Here is a 23,880-nt window from a genome sequence, read left to right as displayed (position 1 = left end):
TTGGAGGTAGTGTGAAGTATTTGACTTAACATCTGATTATTTGTGTATTTTGAAAAAAAACTGTCTAGGTTTAAGGTTATTCCTTTTTGTGCAGTGCAGTCTGGTTTCTTCTTTTTTTTATTTTCCACTCTTCAGTATAATCTAGCAATTAATTTTGGCATATAGACTCAAGTCTGTATGCTAGAATTGTTTTGCTTTTTATAGTTTTAAATGCACGTAGAGGGGAGAAATACCAGGATGACTGTTCGTGGTGTGTTGGCGTTAAGGGTAATGAAGATAACAAAACTGCAGCTATCAGTCTGCTTTTTCCTTTCTCTCCTCCTCCCCTTCTCCCCTTGAGGTTTAAAAAAGAAAGGAACAAAATTATGTTTTCATTTATTCATTCGTGTAATGGAGAAATTGATAATTTATGGGTGAATTTATTCAAGTTTCTTCTGACTTGACCAGAGTCAAACTTCACCCTCAAACTAAGTGACCCTTTTTCCTGAGATGACTTTATTCCATCTTTTTTTTTTTTTTTTGTGGTATGACATGAGTTACTTGATGAACAGGAGTTTTATCCAGAGAAACAGGGTGGAAAGCACCAGCAGAGCTCCTCCTGTGTTATCTATTGAAAACTCTTATGTCCCCAAGCTGGTGAGTGCTGCTGTTAACCTCAGTTAGGCAAAGTCTTCACCTGCAGCATCCAAGTGAATCTCCCTAGCTGTTGCAGAAACTGTCTCAACAAATTTAGCAGGGTAAGAGGGCTGGAATAGTTCATTTTAACTAACTAACTTCAGGTTTTCAAAACACCACCATTCTGGGAAGGGAAGTGCTATGACAGTATTTCAGGCACTAGGCTAGCTGCTCCCTTAGGCAGTAAGGCTATGGATGGGGAATCTGATGCAACCGCAAAAAAAGCAGTAAATTGGTCCTTTTATTTCCAAGGAGGAAATTGGTGTGTCAGGTTTAAATGGAAATTCTTTTCATGATTAAGTTGTTGGCCAAAGTAGCAGGCTTTCATGAAGATGGCAAGTTGTAGTTGAGTTCCAGAGCTCATCACAATGCTGCTAGGCAAATGATCTGCTCAGAAATGGTACTGAAGCTGAGGGGCAGTTGTGCTGCTGCTTGAAATGGTGTTCAACTGCGACCACAGCATAGTCATGAGCAGCCCAAATAGTGGAGAGAATTTTGGGCGAGTGATTGTTTTCTTTAAACTGAGTCCTTTATTAAGCTGTGTCATCTGTTTTGGGTGTAGTAAAATACTGCTTTTTAATTGCTTTTGTTAAGAGTAGGGTATGAGTGGCTTTATCCAGCATGTCTGTTGTAGCTGCATTTCAATGATGGTGTATGGCCAATTCGAATATCCTGTTCCCCCCACTCCAGCCGTAGTGGAAAGCAAATGCTGTACTGTGTAATGGAAATTCCTGTGCTGTGCACATCGGGCAGATCTGAATTTGAAATTAGTGTCAGTTCATTGCTTTGCTGTGATACGAACTTCTCTTGTTAGTCCCTCTCCTCATTTTGTGTATGTCAGACTAAAGCCACTCTTGATATGGCAGCTTCAGGATTAATTGAGCATTTTTGGCTCAGTTATGGCAATTAGTGTTCAGTCATATTGCATGTTGAAACCCAAGGGCTGATGTGGCAACATTTTGCTCTAGCTTAAAGTAGGACTATTTTTAGCCAGAGAAGTGTGTTCATATATTGGTCATTACAATAGAAAACTTAGTAAGCTAACTGAATGTAATGTGTTGAGAGATGCTGTTCTTCAGGTTGACTTTTTTAACAGATAACAAAGTCTAGAACCAGGGAAGGAGGGAGAAGAGGAAGGAAAGCATATGTACAGATTTGATATGAGGTTATTACAATGTTGTACCTTTTCTTTCTAGCAATGCCATGGGGACAGCACCAGTATGTGACCATGCTTTTGGTAGAAATAAAGAATTGGCTGGGAGAAAACAGCAAAGATGTTGCTCGGTAAAATCTGTTTTAAGCCCAACACTGCAAATTCAGCAGCAACAAAAAACTTAAGTCTGTAAAATACTTCTGCCTTATTTATGTTGATTTTACAAGTGTTACTGACTGTAAATCTATCTAGATATAAGAAGCCATATAAACAATTCAGCATTTTAAATATGCAGTATGGCAGTGCTCAGTAAAGGAAGTTCACCAACCCATTTGTGATGTGGATAGTGAGGAGTGGCCAAAGATGAGAGGTAGACTTAGACTTTAAGCAAATGCCTGCTAGTTTGGCTTAATGTTCTCTACTGGCATTTTGCAAATGAACATGTTTACAAAGGGGGAAGAAAATACATGTTTCCTGCCAGTTGACTTAAATTAATCTCTTAACTTGAATGAAGCTTACAGTATCTGTGTTTCAGCTTTTCTTTAAATGTGATTAAACAACGAACGCTCCTTTCTGGATTATTTGACATAGATTTGTGTGTGCATTTTCAGCTTCTGTATGAGTATATATACACTGGATATATATGGGTGTATCCACTGGATGTACTATTACTCATCCTCCATTACATACTATGTACCCCTGTTAACCAGTTTCTGTCTTTAGTAATAAGATTTACTCACAGAAGACCCTTAATACGCACTCATTAAAACATACATTAGGGTAGCAGAGATGTGGTCCAGATAATTTGGGGGGGGGTGGTGTGGTGTGTGGTGATTCTCTCCCCTCCCTTGCTTTTGACCTAGGACAGTTATAGACGCCATGCTTCAGTCCTCTTTCCTCTCTGTATTAGCTTGATCCGCTGTAATTTTGTCTCAAGAATGTATTTGCGGTCTTCTAGTAGATTGTAATTTTCACTTAATTTTTTTTTTTATGTGAAAATTGGAATGATTACATTTTGATGCTTTTCCAGCAGTTTAGTTATTTGATTTAATCTATCCACCACTCTTTTTGCACTTACCTAAATATGGGGGGGGGGGGAGGGAGAAGTAACTTCTAAAGGCCCTGGAAGTCTGCTCCTTAGAGCACTCTTGTTTGTACTAGCAGTTGACTTTGAGGGACAGCTGTTCCACCACAGAATCACTCCGTATTTCAGAGCAGTATATCTATGGTATAAATCTACAGTTATCTTCAGGATAAGTGCAGGATTGTGCATTTCAGTTCTAGGTTCAAGATTTTTAAGTCGTTTGTCTCTAAATAGAATATTATAAAGGTATAGTATTTAAAATAAGCTTTTTTTTTTTTTTTTTTCTGGCTAGCAGCCCTGATTAGCATCAGCTAGCTTACCCTAGCTCCTTTTTATTTTACGGTTCTCCCTCTAGAGATGCATTAGTTGTTGTTTCTGCATAGTAGTATTTTTTCCCTGCAGCAGGAATTTGATTGCAAGATTTCATTTAGTCTCCATCTAACTCTGTTCCAGACTTCTTCTGCCTCAAGCACAGCACAGTGTGTTCAAAATCAGTGATAACTTTGGCATGATTTTTCCTTTTTTTTATTTCTGCCACCTTTTCACCCAAATGCCAATAAGAGATCACAGTATTGCCTTGCTTGCTGCAAGCCTCTGTAAACATTGTGTGCTCACAGCCTGTCTTCTGTGGCAAAATCCATACTTTACTTACAGCCCCCATTGAAATATGACACAAAGGTGCTACTTATATTTTCATGTTGAGTTTTAGTCAGTGACATGAGTTTGATTTAGTCAATAATAAAGGTGTGTGCCAGTTGATTGCAGTAGCTGGTAAGGACTTTTAAGAGCCTTTCAGTGTTAAAACTCTTTAACCTTTTAATGGTTGATGCATTTTCTGTCCATGTTTTATGGTCAGGGGAGGGCAAATTGTTTTGAGGTAAGAATGTGCTGGGCCAGTGCAAAGGCTATGTATGGATGCACTGGCACATGCTGTCAGATGTTACTTTCACGTGAAATAGCAGCATTCATAGGTGCAGTTTGGCTTCAATCACCTTGTTATATAAAGACCTGCTCTCACAAATAAAGGACTTGAGCATTAACAAAGGGAAAATGAAGTCCAAATAAAAAGGCAGAAAAAAAACTTCCTCCCATCTATCGGCATCTGACAGAGATCTTTTCATTCATCCTTTTACTTGCCTTTAGGCATACCTCCCAGTGGTTGTTAGGCAACGATAATAATGCTGCTGAACATGCAGGCTGACTAATTGGATTGTCCTCTTCTTAGAGTTTTTTTTTTGTTTGTTCAAACGGCGGTCTTGGTCGTCTTACCAGGGCACACACATGCAAGTTGCTTCATTTGCTGATGTGATAAACCAAGGGGCTTTTAAGAGTACGGTGACATGTCAAGGACAGAACTATGAAATCTGTGTGAGCTGTAACAATGTACTTAATCAAGAGCTGAAGAATTTGCCTCTGTCAGTACAGAAGTTTTGCTAAATTCTGCTTTAGTTCGTCACATTTCCTGGCTATATTCAAACCAGGCTGTTCTAATAAGAAGTTTTGGTTGAAAGGCAGTATCTACTCACATAAATGGAGCTGAGCTGCACCACAAAATTTGTTGCTCAGAATTTCCTGCACCTTGTAACCAGTGTCAGTAGGGTAGTCTTATTAGCAAGAAATGTGTTCAGAAAATTAATAATGCTTTACTACAGGATGAGATGCCACAGAAGAAACTGTATATATCACAAGGATGGCAAGGGTTTGGTTCTTGGTTGCACTCACAGGAAATACATTTAGTGTGTTGTTCAGGGGGGCTGTTTCTCTATGCCAGCCTAATGTGGGTGAACTCTTGCTACTGGTGTTGAACTTGAGTGTCTAATAGTTTCCTTGATTGTTCTGAGTACGTAAACTGAAAGTGCATGGGATTTGCATTTACATAACGGATCTTACCTTGTATTAATTATTGCAAGGTAACTTGGGGTGGTTTATGCTTCACTTATTTGTCTCCTTTATTATTTTTATTTTTTCTTATCTCACTGTAGATTCACCAAGTTGAAGAGCCTTAACCTTTCCAATAATAATTTAGGAGACTTCCCACTGGCAGTCTGCAGCATCCCAACCCTGACTGAGCTCAACGTGTCCTGCAATGCCCTCAGAAGTGTTCCAGCAGCTGTAGGCGAGATGCACAAGCAAGTACTTTACTAAAACTTAATGTGGGCAGCCTGATAATAAAGGCAACAAGCAGTTCCATGATAATCTGTACATAATCTTGCTATGAGAAACAGTTTGAACTTACTGGGTTTTGTTAGAGCAGATTGGCTTATAGATCTGTATGGAAGCACTTGTGAGCTTTGGATGGAGGGGAAGCAAACTGTGTGTCAGAGCTCTTCCAGTCCCCAACATTTGACACAAGGGTCACCTGCTTGGTGAAGAAAGTCCTTAAAACTCCTTGCTTATCTGCTTCAGCTGTCACACAAGTTGCAGTTCTGAAGTTTCTTCCAGTACCTAAAAGGGGCCTAGAAGAAAGCTGGAGAGGGACTTTTTAGAAGAGCAAGTAGTGATAGGCCAATTTTCATTTTAAACTGAAAGAGGATAGATTTAGATTAGATAAAAGGATTTATGAAGATGGTGAGCCACTGGCACAGGTTGCCCCAAAAAGCTGTGGCTGCCCTATCCCTGGAAGTGTTCAAGGCCAGGTTGGACAGGGCTTGGAGCAACCTGGTCCAGTGGAAGGTGTCCCTGCACATGGCAGGGGGTTGGAACTGAATGATATTTAAAGTTCCTTCCAACCCAAACCATTCTGTGATCTTATGTTTGAAGATAAAAGTGTCTTAATGCAGCCCATGTAATAGTTGCCAAGGCTTTTTAATTATTTGGTCTATGTCTTCTGTAGCAGATGTTAAAGTGTTGTTCCTTAAAAATTTTCTTTCTTCTGCCCTTTTGTATATTTTTGTCACACTAACTTCAGCAGATTTGTGTATTCATAGGAAGGAAACCTGATTTATCAGGTCACTCACTTTCTTCACTCTCCCTTCTTCTCCCCTGTTTTTAATAGCTTGCAGACATTTTTGCTAGATGGCAACTTTCTCCAGTCCCTTCCTGATGAGTTGGAGCATATGCGTCAGCTCAGCTATGTGAGTCTGTCCTTCAATGAGTTCACTGACATTCCAGGGGTGCTGGAGAAGCTGACTGCCATGGATAAGCTCTGTATGTCAGGAAACTGCATGGATACCCTGAACCTACAGGTGTTAAAAAGGATGCCTCATATTAAACACGTGGATCTAAGGTAGGTATTTGGAAAAGGGGAAGAATAAGTGGATGTCAGTCATTGGTGTTGAAACAGTTTCTCCTTGGCTGTCAGAATAGCCCCTGGGTGCAGATCTCTTGTGTTAGTCCGTGGGACTGTGTAACTGGTGGTACTATGTAACTGACAGCACTTGCTATGATTTAGCACTCTGATGATAAGGTAATATTTAGGGGGATCAATAGGAAAATAAAATAATATTTAATATTAATACTAAATTAATATTTATACTGAAAGATCAAACAAGACCATATAGGAGACTGGTGATTCCTGCAGTTCTCATTGTTGCAGTGTTAATATAATGTAAATTATAATCCCTGGTCTAAAAAGCCTTTGTCTGAAATGTTACAGATACATGAGGTGAAGGAAAGGGCAGTGAAGGTTGAGGGACAAAAATATAGATACTTTAATATTTCTTGGTATGTTAAGAAGCCTAGTCTACCATGGGTAATATTGTTTTATTGATGCCCTCACAGAGCCTAAACAGATCTTTACTACAAATGGCTCTGATATGAGGTGGTTCTTTATTCTTATGGTCTTCTGCAATCAGCTGAGCAAGGCACAGTTCAGAGCCTGGTCCATGAAGTTGAAATAGTTATGAATTTTGGAACTATTTAATTAAGTTGTTCAAGAAAATATTTAATGTATTGTACTGCTATGTAGCTGTCAGACTTGGCCATCAAGGAAGGGCCAAGTGTAAGTTAAGAAAACTGCTAAAATGGATGAATTCTGAAACATTTATGGTGGGTTAAAATATGCCTGTGTTTATATATGCTAAAAGCAAATAAAGTGGATTCAAAGTAGGGATGCTGTGGCTGAGCTCCAGCAGTGTGGCCTTGAGTTCCAGCGGTGCAGTTTCAGCCCTCTCATTGTCTGCTGAGCAGTGGACAGTGGTTCTTGGTAACAGTGCCTGGAATAGTAAACATCAAAGGTGTTCATAAACTGTACTTGCTGCACAGTGAAGGGCTTTGCTTAAGTGAAATCAGAAGGAAGCACTGTTTGTAAATTGAAAATGGAAAAAGTAGGCTGTGGCATTACAGAGGAAATTGTACCCATTTTCTTTTACCTGGAAAATGTTACACAAAGGGAAACTCTTTGAAAGGAAGAGCAACAGTAGAACTGTAGATGTTTGCCCTTCTCACTTGGAAGGCTTAATGGGCCAGCAGAAGATACTATGCTGATTTTAGTCAGAGCTGGGAATTTGAAACTGAACACTTTGAAGTGCTTTGCAGTCTCAAACATTGCAGGGTTATAGATAATATCATTCAGTTGAAACTTCTGCAGAAGTTGCTGAGTATTGGCATTGTCAGTGCACTGCAGTGAAGATGTGATAAAGCCTGTTCTCTTTATTTGACAGACCCACTTGTCTTGGGTTTTTGCTTTGTTTTCTTTCTACACCCATTTTCAGGTCTCTGAATTTGCTTGATGTGGAACATGGTGATGCGGGAGGTGAATGTATGGGAATTCATAAATCTCAATTTGGCCTTTCAGTGAGGCAAGAGACTCCAATATCTGTAGGTTACTTTTATCTGCCAGGCTGTTCTAGCAGATGCTCATGATAGGCCAGCGGGAACTGTAGAGATTTTGTTCTTTTCCAAACTATTGGGCACAAATAACAGCCAGATCATCTTTTATTTTTATAGACACAATAATAGTAATACACCACCTTGCAGAGCTTTTTATCAGTAGTTTTCAAAGTAGTTTAGAAAGGAACTTGGTGTCATCATTCCTTTGTCATGATGGATAAAACGAGTGGATCCATCCTGCTTTTAAAATACTGTAACAAAGGGGAAAATATTTAAATCAAGGTTGATGATGAACCTGGTAGTTTAATCCCATGCACCTAACGTGTAAAGTGAGCATTGGTTTGTCAGCAGGAGCCTGCCATGCAACTAACTTTGTCTCCTTTTTTTGTCTGCAAGATTGAATTCAATTAGGAGATTGGAGGCTGGTGAAGTAGATTTTCTGCATCATGTGACCCAACTGGATCTGAGAGACAACAAACTTGGGGAGCTGGATGCAACAGTTTTTAACAACGTCGAAGTGTTACACTGTGAACGAAATCAACTGGTAACCCTCAAAATCAGTGGATATTTTCTCAAAGCACTGTACGCTTCCTCAAATGGTAAGCGCATTTTCAGGGCAGCTCTGGTGTTACCATCTGACTTCTGGATTTGTATCTGGTTCTCTGTAGGATGCTCCCGATGTAATCAGGAGGAATTGGGAGGCTCAGGACATGAGGCTTGGATAAAAGGGTTTCAGGTGTGCTGTGTCAGTTCTGACTTTCAGAAGTGACTTTCAACTAACATTGAGCTACTGATTTGGAGGTCTGAAAACGGTGAAAAACTTAGCATTTGGGCTGAAATTCCTCTCTGTATCAGCCGGGAGGGGTCTTGAAGTTGTTAGTCTTTGTGTTGTATTAATGTGTTGCTTTACTAAGATAAATAAAGATTTTATTGCTTCTCCCCGGAGTTGAGAATTTTTGAAGAAGCGGCCATTTGTGAGACAAGCTAAAACAACATATATTTTTGCTATTGCCTCTAGATGCTTATTCTGGCCAGAAAGCTAGAAAAGCTGAGTGACTTCGTTTGTATTTTATAATGAAAGTAATGCAGTCTTTTTCCAGTTGAATAACTCATGTTCCATGAATGGGTTTGTTTGGTCTGTCTCTGGAAGCTGCTGCTACTAAGCTGCTATTACTTAAAAATCTCAGTTTTCGCTACCATTATTTTTTTATATATATTTATATATTATATATATTTTAAAAAATGTATTAAAATATATCTAAATATTTATATATAAAAATATGTATGTAATATATAATATATATATTTTATATATTTATATGTATTTGGAGTAGTTTGGTATGAAATAAACAAAATGCAGGCTCAGAGAGCTGTGAATTCGATGGACGTTCTGAACTGCCTTTAAAAGGCTGTTATCTTTATGATATGCAGTCCTGTGCTTCCATTAAGTATTTATGCCAGGATTTTTGTAGCTGAGAGAAGTTAATATATTCTGAGCATGTGCTGTGCAGTTAGGCAGAGAACCCAAGTCAACTCATATCTTGCAATCAGCTGCCTATTTGGTCTTGCTGTTCCTCCTGGCTGTCCTCTCTTTGCATCCTCAGCCACCTTGTTTTAGTCTCATTCCAAAGGAATGGATATGCTTCTTACACTTTCACATCAGTGGATTTCCTGTAGGCTTAAATAAGTGTCTGCTGTTTTGTTTCAACCTTAATGCTAAGCACTGGCTACCTAAAATCCTTATGATATTAAATACTACTAAAGCAACCAAAATATAACATTACTAGATATGAAAGGACTATAAGGCTGCCTGAAACCAGGAAATCCACAGGCATGACAAGGCCTATGTAATCTGTTGAAAAATACTCTGGATCTTGTCATGACCTGGAGGACCCTGCGGTATTCTGTAGCTTGCTGTTCCAGAGTGGAAAGTCTCCCTTTCTATGCCTGTGCAATTTTCACTGACCAGTGAAAAAAGTGGAGCAGGTTTGTGACTGACTTTTCTGGGTAGTGGGAGGTGGAGGTGAAGTTACAGCTCTGGGGCAATAAAGGAAAAATGAGAATTTGCCACGCAACTTTGAAAATCCTGCTGTTTCTCCTCACTGATCAGTTATGCAGTGTGTCGTAGCAAGTACAGCATAATACAGCAGACATGGTCAGGCATAATAAAGAAAATTCAGTTCACAGAGGTCCAAATCCTCGGAAGTTTTTGAGGTTACTGACTTGTTCTGAAATCTCTGGGTGTTAGCTGCTTAAAGCAACTCCCATGGAGCAGCCATTTATGTGCAAATCTTTATAACCATTTTTGAATATATTTTTTTCTCCTAGAACTTGCTCACCTTGATGTGTATCCAGTTCCTAATTGCCTGGCTTATATGGATATTTCTAGGTAAGAGTGTGCTTCTTCTTGGGCCTTTTAAATATACATCAAATTAGGCTTATGGAAAAACGAAAGGAATGGGGCCTTGAGATATAAGAATGATTTTCAGAGTTAAGGTGGGCTTTTTTCTGCTGGGCAGTTCTTACCTCTTTCCTTTTTACAGATTTACTTTTCTATTTTTTAGTACTAAAACATGCCTTTATAGTTAAAGTTTCCCTAACTTAATGATTTGTTATCTTATAGAGATACAACATAATGATTCAAATGTGCACCAATGAGAGGCATGTACAGAAGTTCCTTTCTGGATATATCTGACATGTCACAAGCCCAGCAGAGGTGATGGTGTGATAGTTTACTTCTCAGTTCAGCAGCTCCTGCAGCTTATGGTTGTTCTTTGCACTGTGGCTGCTGTAGGAATGTCTGCTGTTGCCATTTGAATGCATCCATAAATCTCACCGTAACAAGGGAAATAGGATAAGGAAAGAAATGGTAGAAGGGGTGTTCTAGGTTCTTTTGCAGATCAGTAAAATAGTTTATACATGTGCTTAATGTCTGTCTTATTTAAGGAATTACTCATCTGCACACTGAAGGGATAATCTCATTAATTAAAAAGCATGCTTAATGCACTCTTAAGCTGTTGAGAGTGATTGTAACAATTAGTGAGTTAACCTGGGCAAGTGGCCATCCACTTCTAAGTTTCATCAACCATGAGTTAGTTATTTGCATTGTGCACCTAAATGTAACATACAGGTGTGACTAAGTGTGGTTTATTGAAAAGCATTCTTTGTAAAGCTGTGGTCTCCATTTAGCTGTAAATGAAATTGGTGCAGAATGCATGATTTTGATCACAAAACCCTTTTTGTGCTTCAGTTCAGTGATGGCATGCTAACTAGATGGGCAGAGTGTCTTCAGCTTCTTGGCTCTCTTGAAATTAGGGAAATCTGGGATCAAAAAGGAAGTTACCCAAGGATAAGAGGGGTTGGGTTGCTGTCACGTATTTTGGTTAAAGGCTATTTCATGAATAAACTGTAGGATGAAAGTACATGAATGATCATGAACAGTGATTTATTTTTCATGCTGTGTTAACAGTCCTGTTTCCAAACTTTAAGTCTGTGAGTGCCTAGATATTATTGGATGCCCAGTTTTGCATCTGTGTATGGTAACTCAAGTAGCGATTACATGAACACACGTGCACGTAATCTCTTCCACACATTTTGTGCTGCTAGGTTTTGTCTTTAAGGCAGGATATATGGGTACCCCACTGTGCCTAGCTGCGTGTTTTCTGTGCAATATTTGGAAAAACTTGCCTTTAAGAACTTAATTTTTAGAAGGGTTAGTTTTGTGAAGACAATGCAAGAAAAGGAAAACAACTTCAAAGTTACACACAAAAAAGATTTTGCTCTATTCAGTGAGACAGCTGAAGAGTGGTAGAAGGGTTTCAGGCCTGAATTATGGGGGATCGAAGAGATATGTTTCAACTGTGTAGGGTGTGAATATGAATATCTTCTGAGGAGTATCTCCATGGAGAGACGTCTTCAGCCTCAGTACTCTTGATATTCTGAATACTTCTTCCCTAGTAATTTGGAAGCAGCTCTTTCCATTTTCTTTGTGGCTGCACATCTAGGGATATCATAATGCTGTTAGCTTTATTGCCTCCTCGCTTGACCTCGCTGCACTGCTAGTGCCCTCAGAGAAGGAGGGGTGATAACAGTCTCATAGGAAACATACTATGTAGTGGATTTATTTCCTGCATGTATCTGAGTCTCTCTTGAGGCTGTATTATTAATAGCCTTTACATCTTGATTATGATTTAGTTACAACTCTTTGTTCTTTATTCATAGGAATCACCTGGAAAACCTGCCTGAGTGGGTGTGTGACAGCAGGAAACTGGAAGTGTTGGATGTTGGCCACAATCAGATACGTGAGCTGCCTGCCCGGTGAGTCTTGCAGACCAGTTGCACAATGTAGAACAGGATAAGCAATTCAGAAATAATTGCTGATTCAGTGTTTAGCTTGTTCCAGTGACTGTCAGGCCGTTTTATCTTTTGTTTGATTTTATTTTTACCTTATGGGGTGTCATCATGCCTCAAGCTTCCACCCAGCCTTTCTTCTTTTACTTTCATGCAAAGAAAGCAGTGCCTTTGAACTCCATGTGGAAGTTTTGAAGCTGTTCATGTGGCTGTTCAGGCAGGAAACCCTTCATTTTTAATACTGAATATTAAATATTTACAGCCATGTCTTTGCATGACAGAGATCCAGAACTTGTAATTCAGTTTAACTGGAGCCTAGAGACTCCAGTTCACAGTGCTGTTTGAGGGATAAAGGGTTGAGAGGATACAGCCTCATCAAGCAAGCAAACTCCTGCAAGTGGAGCAGTCGCGTTCACTACGAAGATGATCTCTTTTCCAAGAGTCTGAACTTAAAATTGACAAATACAAATACTAGGAAAGCAAGTGAACAGGAAGGAAAAGAGTGAGTTTAAATAATTAATAGCTTTTATTAAGGGTTTTTTTATTTTCTAGAGAGACCTGTTCCAGGGAGCATACTCATCAGGTGCTGGTATTGAGAACTTGTAAGTCTCCAGTTTCACTGGAAGAGAACTGTCAGCTGTCATTCTTGGCTGCTCTGTATGCTTCAAAAGAGATGTTGTAAAAGGAGGACATACTAGGCACAAAGGGAGAAATTATGTGGAGATGTGCAGAGCCACTGAAGACTGTAGACAGCTAGTATGTGATAAGCTATTACATATTTTCCTTAAAGAGCTGCACAGCGCAGAAGAGCATCAGAAACTAAAAAGGATAGTTTTGTCTGGGTCAGGTGAATGTGCCATATGGTGCAAACCGGCGGTTTTAGTGTCAGAAATGAGGAGAGAATAGATTTCAGAAATGTGGGCAGAAAAGGGTGTGAGGAGATTTTCCAAGTAAACTAACAGGCTAACATGCAAACTATTAATCCCTCTTTTTTCACACAAAGTGAAACTGCGCCTACACAAAGGCGGGGGGGGGGGGCAAAAGTTCATTTGCCTTTCATTTGCACTTCATAACAGCAAGGACTGTCAAGGCACACCGGATATCTTTGGGAGATTAATGATTAGCTGAAATGAGGTACAGTTAACATCCCACTTGTCTCTCCTGCCATCTTATCATTAACCTCAGGAAACAGCTTATCTTGGAAAGCTCTTCTTTGTAGTGTGCGTCTAGATAGCTTAGCTCCTAATAACTCAATTTTAAGGCCTGGTCCAAAACATAGTCTTTGAATGTCTGTAAAACTTCAGGGAAACTTGGGTCAGGATTCAAATGCAAATGACTCAGGTGTACGAAGCTACTGTTGAGTGTCAGGTAAATACTAGTGCCCAGTAAGTGCGTTTATGTGCACTGCCGTGTGCTTTTCCTTCTATGCAGAATAGCATTCTGAAAACCTGTGGAGTGAGTGAGTAGGACTCTCCTAGGAGGATGCCTGCAACTCTAACCACAAGTTCAAGCCTTGACTGACAAGCAGTTTCCTCGAAGGCTGAAGGTTGCACCTAATCTAAGCAAACTCCAGTTGATGCTCTGTGCAGTTGCCTCTTGAAACAGAAAAACAGTCCTTGAAGACAAAGAGTTGAAGCAGTTGAGATAGAGGACCATGTAGTAATCTTTATCTCAATTAAAGAAATGGAAACAATGTAAACCAGTCTATAATGCAGTCATTTCTGCTTTAAAAGTACTGAAAAATAACAAAAGGCTACTTTAGCTATGCAGGAGAAATTCGGTGTCATAAAGCTGATGTTGTCAGGGATTCCCCAAAGAAAACTAAAATGCTTCAGTTAGGAGCTGACAGAGTGACCTTTCTGCCACCAATGAACAGATTTATGTACATATTTTTGTTCCTTTTTGTGTGGGTTGTTGGGTTTTTGGTTTTTGTTTTTTGGTTTTTTTTTTAAGATCTGTTTGCATTCAACATTTTCTTGCTTTGAACAGTTGCTTACTAAAGGAATTGGTTGAATGCTTTCACCAAACCATGTTTTCTCACAAGATGCTGATACTGAGTGACATGCTTGTCCTCAGAACTTTTAATTCCATCAGAACTTCCAGTGGGAGTTGGGCAAGTGGGAAAGCTGCCTATAGGGAAGAGCAGCCCCAGCATCCTGGTTCCCTATCCAGCTTGAGAACTAGGTGTCCCAGGCTCATCAGGCGCTTGCTTAGTTAAAGGTGTGGTTCTGATTTCTTCAGGCAGCCCAGTTCCTTTGGTGCTTGTGTTACTTGAAAAATAAGAGAAAGCAAGCAAACAAGTCCCTAAAGATGTACTTAGTTCTTCTGTATTATTTATAAAATAACTTTTCATGGAAAAGCTAATTGCTAAGGTTTTGACCATGATTTGAACTTTGCTTGTTTTAAAATGGCACTGCCCCCACCTGCCAAAAAGAAACTCCTAATAGGTGATGTTTTTTGGGGACATTGTCAAGCAATTCTGGTTTTTCTCATAATGCTTGGTGTTGATGATACTGGCCAGTCTTGGTTAGGAAAAGCAATAGAATAAAAAGGCAAATCTGTAACTGAAAGAGATTTTTACAAGTAAAAGTGGAATGAAACAAAAATGGTGAAATGACGAAACTTAATAGATACACTTGTCATGGTATGGTTAAGCCTTTTCAGTCTGTGTTGAGCTCTGGAATGATACAGCTGGCTGTTGACTTGTGTCCATGGTCATAATGCAGACAATCCAGCTAACTGAGATAACTGTTAACACTGGCACACAGATACAGAGTATGACTGTATCTGTCAAGGGGAAAATACTTCATGGATTATTTTGGCACAATAATCCAATGACCTGATGTATTGTAGAGAAGGGTCAGGGAGGCTCTTTATGTGTATTTGGGTCATTGTAACAGGGAAGAAGATTTTGCTTTAATGCTGAGTAATTTGAGAGTCTTTGAAGCAGGTCAGCCTGATGCACAGGCTGCCAGATTAAACAGTACAGTAGTGGCAATGTAAGACAGGTGGCAGATGAAGAATTACTTTTTTTTCTTAATTTGCTGAAAGTGGTTCCCATTTACCTTCAAGAGTTGCTCTGTCTTTGAGGTCTTTAGGTGCAGATTTTAAACTCCTTACAGCGTTTATAGTATGAATCTTAGCTTTAGTATTTCATCAAAACAGCTGTTTGTTCTTGTCTTTTTACGTTGTTCTCTTCTCCCCTAGTTGTGTCCATCCCCACCCTCCCCCCCAAAAAAAAAGTGGAGCAGGGGGATGGGGCTGCAGGTCATCTATTGCTTGTAAAAGCTCAAGAAAGTAAAGCCGATTAGATAAATTTCATTTGCTGTAGAACTGGAAAGGAGGCTTTATGTTAGTCTGGTATTAACAGAAAAGGAAAATTGGGGGTGGGGAATTGCATTGGATTATGAGTCAGCACATGATGAACGCAGCACTATGGAGCTTGTGGGGTGACTGGTGATTTCACCCACACTCCTTCAGTTCTTCCATTAACTAGGGGGATCTCACCCAAAATGTGCAGTTTTATGCAGCCTTTGTTAGCAGTTACGTCCTTCACTGTCATGCTTCTATATTCATGTTTTATACAGTGCAATAAGATAACCCTTTCTCACTACTTTCACTCATGAATCATCCTTAAACCTCCTTTTCCCTGTCTCTGAACAACCTTTTCAAGAAGTTGGTGGAGAGTGGGAAGATATTCTTGGATCTGTGCGTAATTAATACCATGTCTGCTAATCAGTTGGCTGAATCACTTTCTTGTAGCGATCTGTGATATCGCACTTAAATTCTCAAAGCAACTCTCTGGTTTAGATTTGTCTCATTTTTGGTGTTTTTTGTTTCTCTCAGGTTGTTTTACAATAGTAGCTTGCGGAAGCTGCTGGCAGGACATAACATGTTAGGAAGGCTACCAGATCGTCTCGAGCGAACGCAAGTGGAGGTCCTGGACGTGCAACACAACCAGCTCCCTGAACTGCCGTCTAACCTGCTTTTGAAAGCAGACAGGTAAATGCATAAAGAAATTTGATCATCACTTGCATGTGAGGAGTCTTGCTTTGTGTGTTACTTCCTGGCTGAAAGGGTAATCTGAGGTTCCCCTAATTTGAAAGTTGCCAAGCTTTGTGTGTTAAGAACAGATGTCGGCCCAACTCACCAAAACACATTCTTTTTATTCTGGTTTTATTGCCTTATATGGTTGCTTCTTTTTCCCCACCAAGCTCCTGCTGAACACCTACTGCTTGAAATCTAGCTGTAAAGTAAAGCACATGCTATTTTCTACTACATACACTGAGATGGGTTAGTGGCAGTTTCTTTAAATACATATTTCTTAGGCTTGTTTGATGGAGTGTGAAAGCTATTTTTCCCCTTTCAGTCAGAGGCTAGAACTTATTTATACCTGTCAAACAAAACAAAATCTGTGCATAAGGCAGTCAGAATAACTCAGTTATTCCCCTGTCCTTGCTTTGTGAGTTTTTTATGCTTTTTAAATGTTTGCCACTAATTTAGTTTGTGTCGCCACTTGATTTGCTCTCTGGATTCTTATTTTTATGCTGTTATTTCTTTAGAGTCTTCATAATCCTTCTTCCTGGATATGAATGTATTCTGTAAAGGGGCTGTGATTGAATTATGGGATGTAGCATAGTCTGGGGATGGTGGATGGACTTGCCCTGCTTGATGTCAGTGTTCTTTGCAGCCCTGCACTTCCACATATAGTCATGGGATTTCTGAGTGCTCAACCAATACATACCTTAACAGACAGTGAGTTTGAGTACTGTGGGGTTTTATTTTGGATCCTAACTGTGACGAAAAGAATGTATAGTTCCTGAATTTTTGAGAGATGGAGAAGCAAAAGTAGTGGTGATCTTACTGTCACAGCTCCTCTCCCAGCTAAGAGCATTGCAAAACCCCTAGTTTTATACTGTTGTTCATTCTGTCATAAACCTCTGGTTAAATTCCCTGGGATGCACAGTGTTGGGAGTTGGAGAATTAGGTTAGTGGTTGAGATGGTTTCTGAATAAGCTCTTAACATGACTTGAGCAGTAATGTTCTGAGGAATTTGTAATTTAGGTTAAAAGATATCTTTCAAAAGGGTTAGGGTTGCTAAGACAGGGTTTTGGTTCTGGAAACTGGGATTACATTCCAGCCTTGATTTGCTTCAAAGAACCTTTAGAATATTTTTGTACTTTGATTATTTTTCATTTTAACCACACTGTTGCATACCTGTCCACATTCAAGTCTGCGTAGGGTACCACCTTTAGAATAAATTATCAACAGAGTTATTCTAATGTTAATTTAGTGTTTCAGTTGAGACTTTACATAAAAGTGCAGTCAAAGCATTAAAAGTGCAGTCAAAGTATTAAAACTTAGCATAGTTACCACTGTAATAATTGCAATTATCTGGCACATTTTTAAGTGGTAAAATTCATAGCCTGTTCATGTGGCAAGAATGCTTCACATCAGCAGCTCTGATAGTCTTGTGGATGACTTTTCAATCTATTGTACATTAGAGATTGTATGAACTTCAGAAGTGAAACCTTGTAAAAAGCTTTTTTTGCAGGAAGTTGCAAAATTAGGCCAAAAAAATGCCAGGTTGAAACTCCCATCTATGTACTTGGAAAGGAAAGAAACCCTTAAGTAAGTTTCGGAAAGCTACTGGCATCTTTGAAAGCAAAGAGAGAAGTAAGGTTTGTAAAATTTCTACAAAAATCACATTGTAGGTCTAGGATATAGTTTAGTGCAATTTTGGCAATGAGAGAGAACCTGAATTTTTTCCACTGCAACTCATTTCTGTATCAGCTCGAGTGTGGCCAGCAGGACCAGGGAAGTAATTCCCTGTACTCAGCACTGGTGAGGCTGCACCTTGAATACTGTGTTCAGTTCTGGGCCGCTCACTGCAAGAGAGATACTGAGGTGCTGGAGCGGGTCCAGAGAAGGGCAATGAAGCTGGTGAAGGGTCTGGAGCACAAGTCTGATGAGGATTGACTTCAGGGAACTGGGGTTGTTTAGTCTGGAGAAGAGAAGGCTCAGGGGGGACCTTATCACTCTCTACAACTGCCTGAAAGGAGAATGTGGTGAGGAGGTGTCTGGTCTCTTTTCCCAAGTAACAAGCCATAGGACATGAGGTAATGGCCTTAAGCTGCACCAGGGAAGGTTTTGATCGGATATTAGGAAAATTTTTTTCACCTAAAAGGTGCTCAGGCATTGGAACAGGCTGCCCAGGGAAGTGGTGGAATCACCTTCTCTGGAAATGCGTGAAAACCATTTAGATGAGGCCCTTAGTGACATGGTTTAGTGGTAGACTTGGCAGTCCTGGGGTAATGGTTGGACTTGATGATCTTAAAGGTCTTTTCCAATCTAGCTGATTATCTGATTCATCTTTTTAAACTGAGCTACAAAGCTGTAGACAGCTTTCCTTTCTTTTTGTGTGATGCCAAAACAGGAACAGGCTAAAGCCAGGACTTGTGGTAAATTTCCAAAAGTTTGCTAAAAGTGTGCTGCTAAGAACTGGAGTTAAAAATATATACTGAATAACAGTGTAAAATGTCTGATTCAGGCTAGGGTTTCTTTTTTCCCCTCTGCAGCTTTGATGTTGTGCAGCTTTTGAGCAGTGCAAGGCAAAAGTTTTCACTCTTCTGTGAGTGCTAGCAGTGTCATGTATCATCACAGGAGATGAGCAGAGCTTACCCATTCTGACATCTTATCAGCATTGCAGCCTCCCTCGCTTGTGATGATAATAGAAGCAATTGGCTTAGGTGGACTTTTCCTCCTTGTTCCCTACTGTCTTGGCTTGCAAATGGCTTGTCCATGCTGGTGCTTCTATGACTGTGGCAAAAGGGGTAACTGGGAAGGAAAACAAGATTAGTGCACAATGACAGAGTTTTAAGTTTGGAATTTCCTGCAGGAAACATCTTTCGTTTTATTTTATTTTCCAGTGTTTGCATCTGTCAGCAGAAATGGGTCTGGGCCAGGGAAAGGTGTTCAGGTGAACACCTTGAACACCTTGTTTTGATTTTAAAAGGTAAAATGCTTCTCGTCTCCAAGCATTCCCTGGGAAGCACAATCTGTACTGCCAGATGTGCCAAGACAGCTGGGTTTCCCGAGTGGTCTGCCGTGATCTCTACCCAGCGTGTAATGTTGGACAAATTACCTTACAGAACCTTTATCTGTCCATAAAATTATTTACCTTTTGCAGCCTTGAAAAAAAATATTTTTTTTTTTTTTTTTTAAAGGTCCTCAGGTCTGTGCTACTGACAGATGAGATCTTGTCTGGATATGAAGTCTCATGCTGTGAATTATAAACTTTCTCCTTCTCAGTCCTGAATATCTGACAAAGTGGGTGTGAAGTGCCTTGGGTGAACTTCAGCACAAGCACTGTTGGGCTTTGACATCTAGAACATCTGAGGAAGGGAGGGAAATCTGTGCGTTGGTGCACAAAGAGGCAATATCACTTTCACCCTAGAAAAAGGAAAAATACTGAAAACCTTCTTTTCATAGCAGAAGTAATAAACATTGCTTTTCTGCCTTAATCCTTCAAAAAACAATGGAAAGGTGTGATTCTCTGCTGAAGAGAATATAATTTAGGGATACTTTGTTGGTCTGATTTTAGATTAATTTTCTGTTTTAAACTGTTACTTCGGGAGAGCTTGAGGACCACCCTCTGAAATGTTTCTCTGACCAAGACAGAACTTGGTTCTGTTTATTGCACTGAAAGTATGCACATCTTGATCATGTTAGCAAGGATTTTTCTTGTAGGGTGGGGATTTTCTTGGCAAGATGAGCGCCAGAGAGGCAGCCAGATAATCTCTTCATTTCTCATTACCAGATGCTGCAAAAACAGACAATTCATGCAAGTGCTATGGCTTATGGAGAAAACTCCTAAGCTGAGTCCTGAACCTCTTTTTCACGCACCTGCATTCCTGCAGCCTTCCATTTCTGTCCACAGCTTCATCTGTTGTGATGCCTTTCCTGCTTTGTCCAATTCTTGTACAGACTTTTTACTGCTTTCCTTGACCAGTTTGCAGCAAACTGCCATTTAATGGCATGAAAATTGTTGTACAAAATGCTTTGTGGATAAGACGAGCAAGCATTGAAAAGCTTCATAGCTGGCTATGGATGAAAAGCAGTGGCAGTGGTCAGGGAGGTTTGAAAATGGAGACACAGTGGTGAAGGGTGACAATTTCCCTCTTGCCTAAGCTTCCTTTCCAGTTAGTATGAATATTTTCAGTAGAAACCCTTAAACAGACATCAGACTATTTAAACCAGTTGTGTGGTAAAGACATAGCTGTGATGTGCACAGCTTAAACCTTGGGCTTTGTTTTGCAGTGTCTGGTGGTGGCCAGCCTTGGTGGCTTAAACAGTGTCAGCTATTTGCCTATCTAGGCTGTCCTCTGCAATGAATCTTGTTTTTGGTTTTCTTCAGCTGTTCTTATCTGTTCTGATTCTCTGTTGGTTTGGTTGTTTTGATTTGATTTAATTTGTTTGGGGTTTGTTGGGTTTCTTTTGCTGGTGTTCTGGAAGGTGACCCAATTAAACTTGCTCATTTGATATTTGCCATTTCCACCCTCTGTGGCTGCTGCTTTTTGAGGAAAGTATTCAGTCCTGTCGTGCATGCAGGAGAAGTGAGGGAGGAAACAAAGTCAAATGAACGCAGAGAGTTATCTGAGTGTTTGATGCACATACTTTCACTGCAGAAATGCTTAGCTGCGTTTTTCTTTGCTGGTAAGTTAGGTTTTGCAAGCAGATATACTAGAAACTGGAGAAATCCCAGTTAATGAAACAGCTAAAGATGGGTTAGAAAGTAAAAGCTGAGGAGACAGCAGCAATTAAATGTGGTTTTTTGGCAGTCCATCAACAGGAAGGGGATTCACTTGAATGTTTCCGTCCTTTCTTTTTTTTAAGAGAAGAAATACCCTCTTTTGCAAGGCTGGCAAAACTGCCTTCATTTTTTCTTTCTTTCCCCTCCAGAGCACACTTAGCTTACAGGATCCTTCCTCACACACCTGCTACCACAATTATAAATTATTTTAGGATTAGGCGATCCGAAATTGAGGGCATGTCTCTGCAGAGGGGACTGAAGAAGAAATTTTGTGTTTTGATTGCTCTGTGCTGATGGGGATCTTGGGGCACAGGCCAAACTGGAGATTGTGATTTCTCTGCATATTCTCTTCTTGCAGCTGCAGTATTCTTTCCACTTCTTATCAGTACTTTCAAGCTAAGCACAGTGATTTTGATTTGCTGCTGCTTCGCCATTGGGTGCAGTTGTCTGTGCTCCTTTTAATGTTGAACATTCCTAAGCTTTTTGGAGGACTTGCATTTTTCAGTAATGGCTGTGTCAGTAGAAGAGTTTCTTCCTCTGCACTTGAAAGTTCAAATTGAGATCAGAATCCTCTGGGTTTAAATAGGGAATGCATGTGACGGCATATTGAGTCTGTTTTGTTGAATTAGATCCATGTCCTTGATTATAGCCTATTCTCTGGGACAGTGTTTTTTTTTCTGTTTTGTCTCCTGGAGAGGTTAAATCCAGCAAGGGATTGTACTTCAATATCCCCTAAAACTGAAGGTGACTTATTCCGGACAGAGATCAGTGTTTACATTAATATCCCAAAGGAGAATTTACACCTTGTCAAAGCTGAAGAATTCTGGCATCTTCCTGCTAGCGCCTTCGTTTCTTCCTTAATCTCCGGCACTCTTTTAGTACTTGTTAATTCATGCTCTCCCTGCTATATTATACTCCGGTATGTGCGCAGGCTGCTGAATGCAGGTTTTTGTAGTGATGCTGTACTTCTTTTCATGAGCTTGTGGTATAGTGTGTGGGTGGAATTGGAAAGGGAAACAATTAATTTTGGACTGAGCTTTAATACTTGACATTCTGCTTCCATCTGATAAGCAATATGAGTGGGATATCTTCAAGGAACATGAATCAGTTTAGGTCCATGCCACTAGAGAAATGGAAACAGGTTGTGCCCAAGTAAATTTCCACTGCTCTGGAGGGCATCTGTAAGATGTACCTTCTAAGGCAGCAGCTGGCACATTTCACGAGGATGAAGAAATAGGGGAGTGGAAATAACCTGGAGGAGGACTTCTGTTAAATCAGCATGAGGGAAAACCTGATGGGCAAGTACAAATAGATTGTATTTTTCTTTTTTTTTTTTTTTTGACATAAGTTAATAGCACAGAATTGACAAAACATTGGCAGGAGCAGTCTGCTGGTTCGTTCTGTTCTCTGCCCAAAGAACGTTGTCCCTTTTTGGTTTTCTTTTTAATCCAGAGAATATCATGAAAGAATTATCGTTTCAGAATACTTTTACCATTTTAATGTAACAGCTGGTCAAAAGGAACATGTAAATAAGTAGCATACTCTTTTCTAAAAAAGCTAATGATGTCAGCTACAGACAGATTAGTATGTGACTATCCTGAACCTGACTGTTGAGTGTTACCCAGCTATGAGTTATTACACAGGGGGGATAGGTGAGATACCCTGCTACCACAGGGTTCCCGTTCAAGACTTTGGGCAAGATTTTGCTAGCCACCTAAACCCTGTTCACATCAAGTTACTAAACTGTGTGTCAGGATAACGGAGATTTATTTATGCCGTTGTATCACTTTCTGGAAGATTTGGCAAAGGATAGAGATACAGAACAACAGATCTCCTCTCTACTTTTCCCATGGGAAAATATATGCATTAAAACTGATTACTGGCAGGAATATGCAGATTCCGGCCACTTTTAATACCAGTGAGGGAACAGCTTGAAACTTCTTGTTGTATTCCATCAATGTTGAAAGTTTATTAAAAACAGAAGAGCTTTTGTTGGATTCATTTTTCTTTTGACTATAAAATGGCTTCAGTACAGTAGGCTGCATTAACTTCAGCTTGATCAGAGCAATGTACCTTTTCCTACTGGAAACTTCCAGCTGTGTTTTGCGCTAGCTGTACCTGAGTAAACTTACGTTTTTCTGAACTTCATAGCCACAGGATGCTCTCTAGGTTATGTTTGGCTACATTTGGTTCTTAAAAGAAGGTACCTGTGAAATGCTCCAGGTTATTCTGCTGCAGCTTGCAAGAAATTAAGAAAAAAGTAGTTTCCTCTTCAGGGCAGAGGAGCATGCCCTTTCTTGGGGAAAATTTTGCTACCACTTCCTCATCCCCATCATATTCCTGTGAAAGTTCACTTTCCCCAGTAATAACTTTTTTATTACTTAAGCCTTTCCAGGCTGAGCTGAAGATGACTATTTTGTGCTAGGAGTGGTGCAAAAGATATTGTGGCTTTAATGTTAATCAAAGTGCCTTTTTTTGTGAAGAGAGACGACCATCATGTATATTATAGCGAAGTTGCCAAAGTAATAATTGTCTGTACTTTGGTGTTTAATTAAGTACAGGAATCGTTGATGTGGTATGCTTCAGTTTAATAATCCGACTTTGAATGAGCTTAATATATTTTTAGTTTATAGCTAAAGGGTGAAACTGAGCAGCATCTTTTTTAGAATAAATAAGTAATTTTAAAAACCCTTTTAGCTGCTTACTCCCTTCTCTGAATTAATCCTCCCTCTCCTCACTTCCTCCTCTGGAGTTTTACCACCCTTGTGAATAATGAATGAGCCTGAGGATTACACTGTGTTTCTCTGAAGTAGACTCCTCTGTGTAAAACAGCTAACCTAGTTTCGGTTCTGTGCAGTGCTGAGAAATTTTTGCCTCTAATGGAAATTGTGGGGTTTTTAATCCTTTGGCATTCCACGTGACTCTTCTGTAGCATGTCTGACCCTTATTTGCTGCCAAGCAAGTTTCAACCAGCTGCAAATCTCGCAAATCCATTTCATTCATTAATAGACCTTAAAGGTCGGTATGGATTCCTGC

The 23,880-nt window shown here is 39.8% G+C and overlaps 1 protein-coding gene across 1 annotated transcript in view; it reads left to right on the top strand.

Moving 5' to 3' along the window:
* PHLPP1 (PH domain and leucine rich repeat protein phosphatase 1) overlaps positions 1-23,880 on the top strand; it is a 141,384-nt gene that overhangs the window by 98,389 nt on the left and 19,115 nt on the right. The window contains exons 5-10 of the mRNA XM_065667509.1: positions 4,895-5,041; positions 5,908-6,138; positions 8,079-8,281; positions 10,011-10,071; positions 11,904-11,999; positions 15,879-16,034. Coding sequence (XP_065523581.1) covers positions 4,895-5,041; positions 5,908-6,138; positions 8,079-8,281; positions 10,011-10,071; positions 11,904-11,999; positions 15,879-16,034 — 894 coding nt within the window. The remainder of the gene's footprint in view (positions 1-4,894; positions 5,042-5,907; positions 6,139-8,078; positions 8,282-10,010; positions 10,072-11,903; positions 12,000-15,878; positions 16,035-23,880) is intronic.

The sequence above is a fragment of the Lathamus discolor genome, chromosome 2, assembly GCF_037157495.1.
Source record: "Lathamus discolor isolate bLatDis1 chromosome 2, bLatDis1.hap1, whole genome shotgun sequence".
Lineage (NCBI taxonomy): Eukaryota > Metazoa > Chordata > Aves > Psittaciformes > Psittacidae > Lathamus > Lathamus discolor.
The sequence above is the reverse complement of the archived record's forward strand: the minus strand, read 5'-3'. Positions and strand labels throughout refer to the sequence as shown.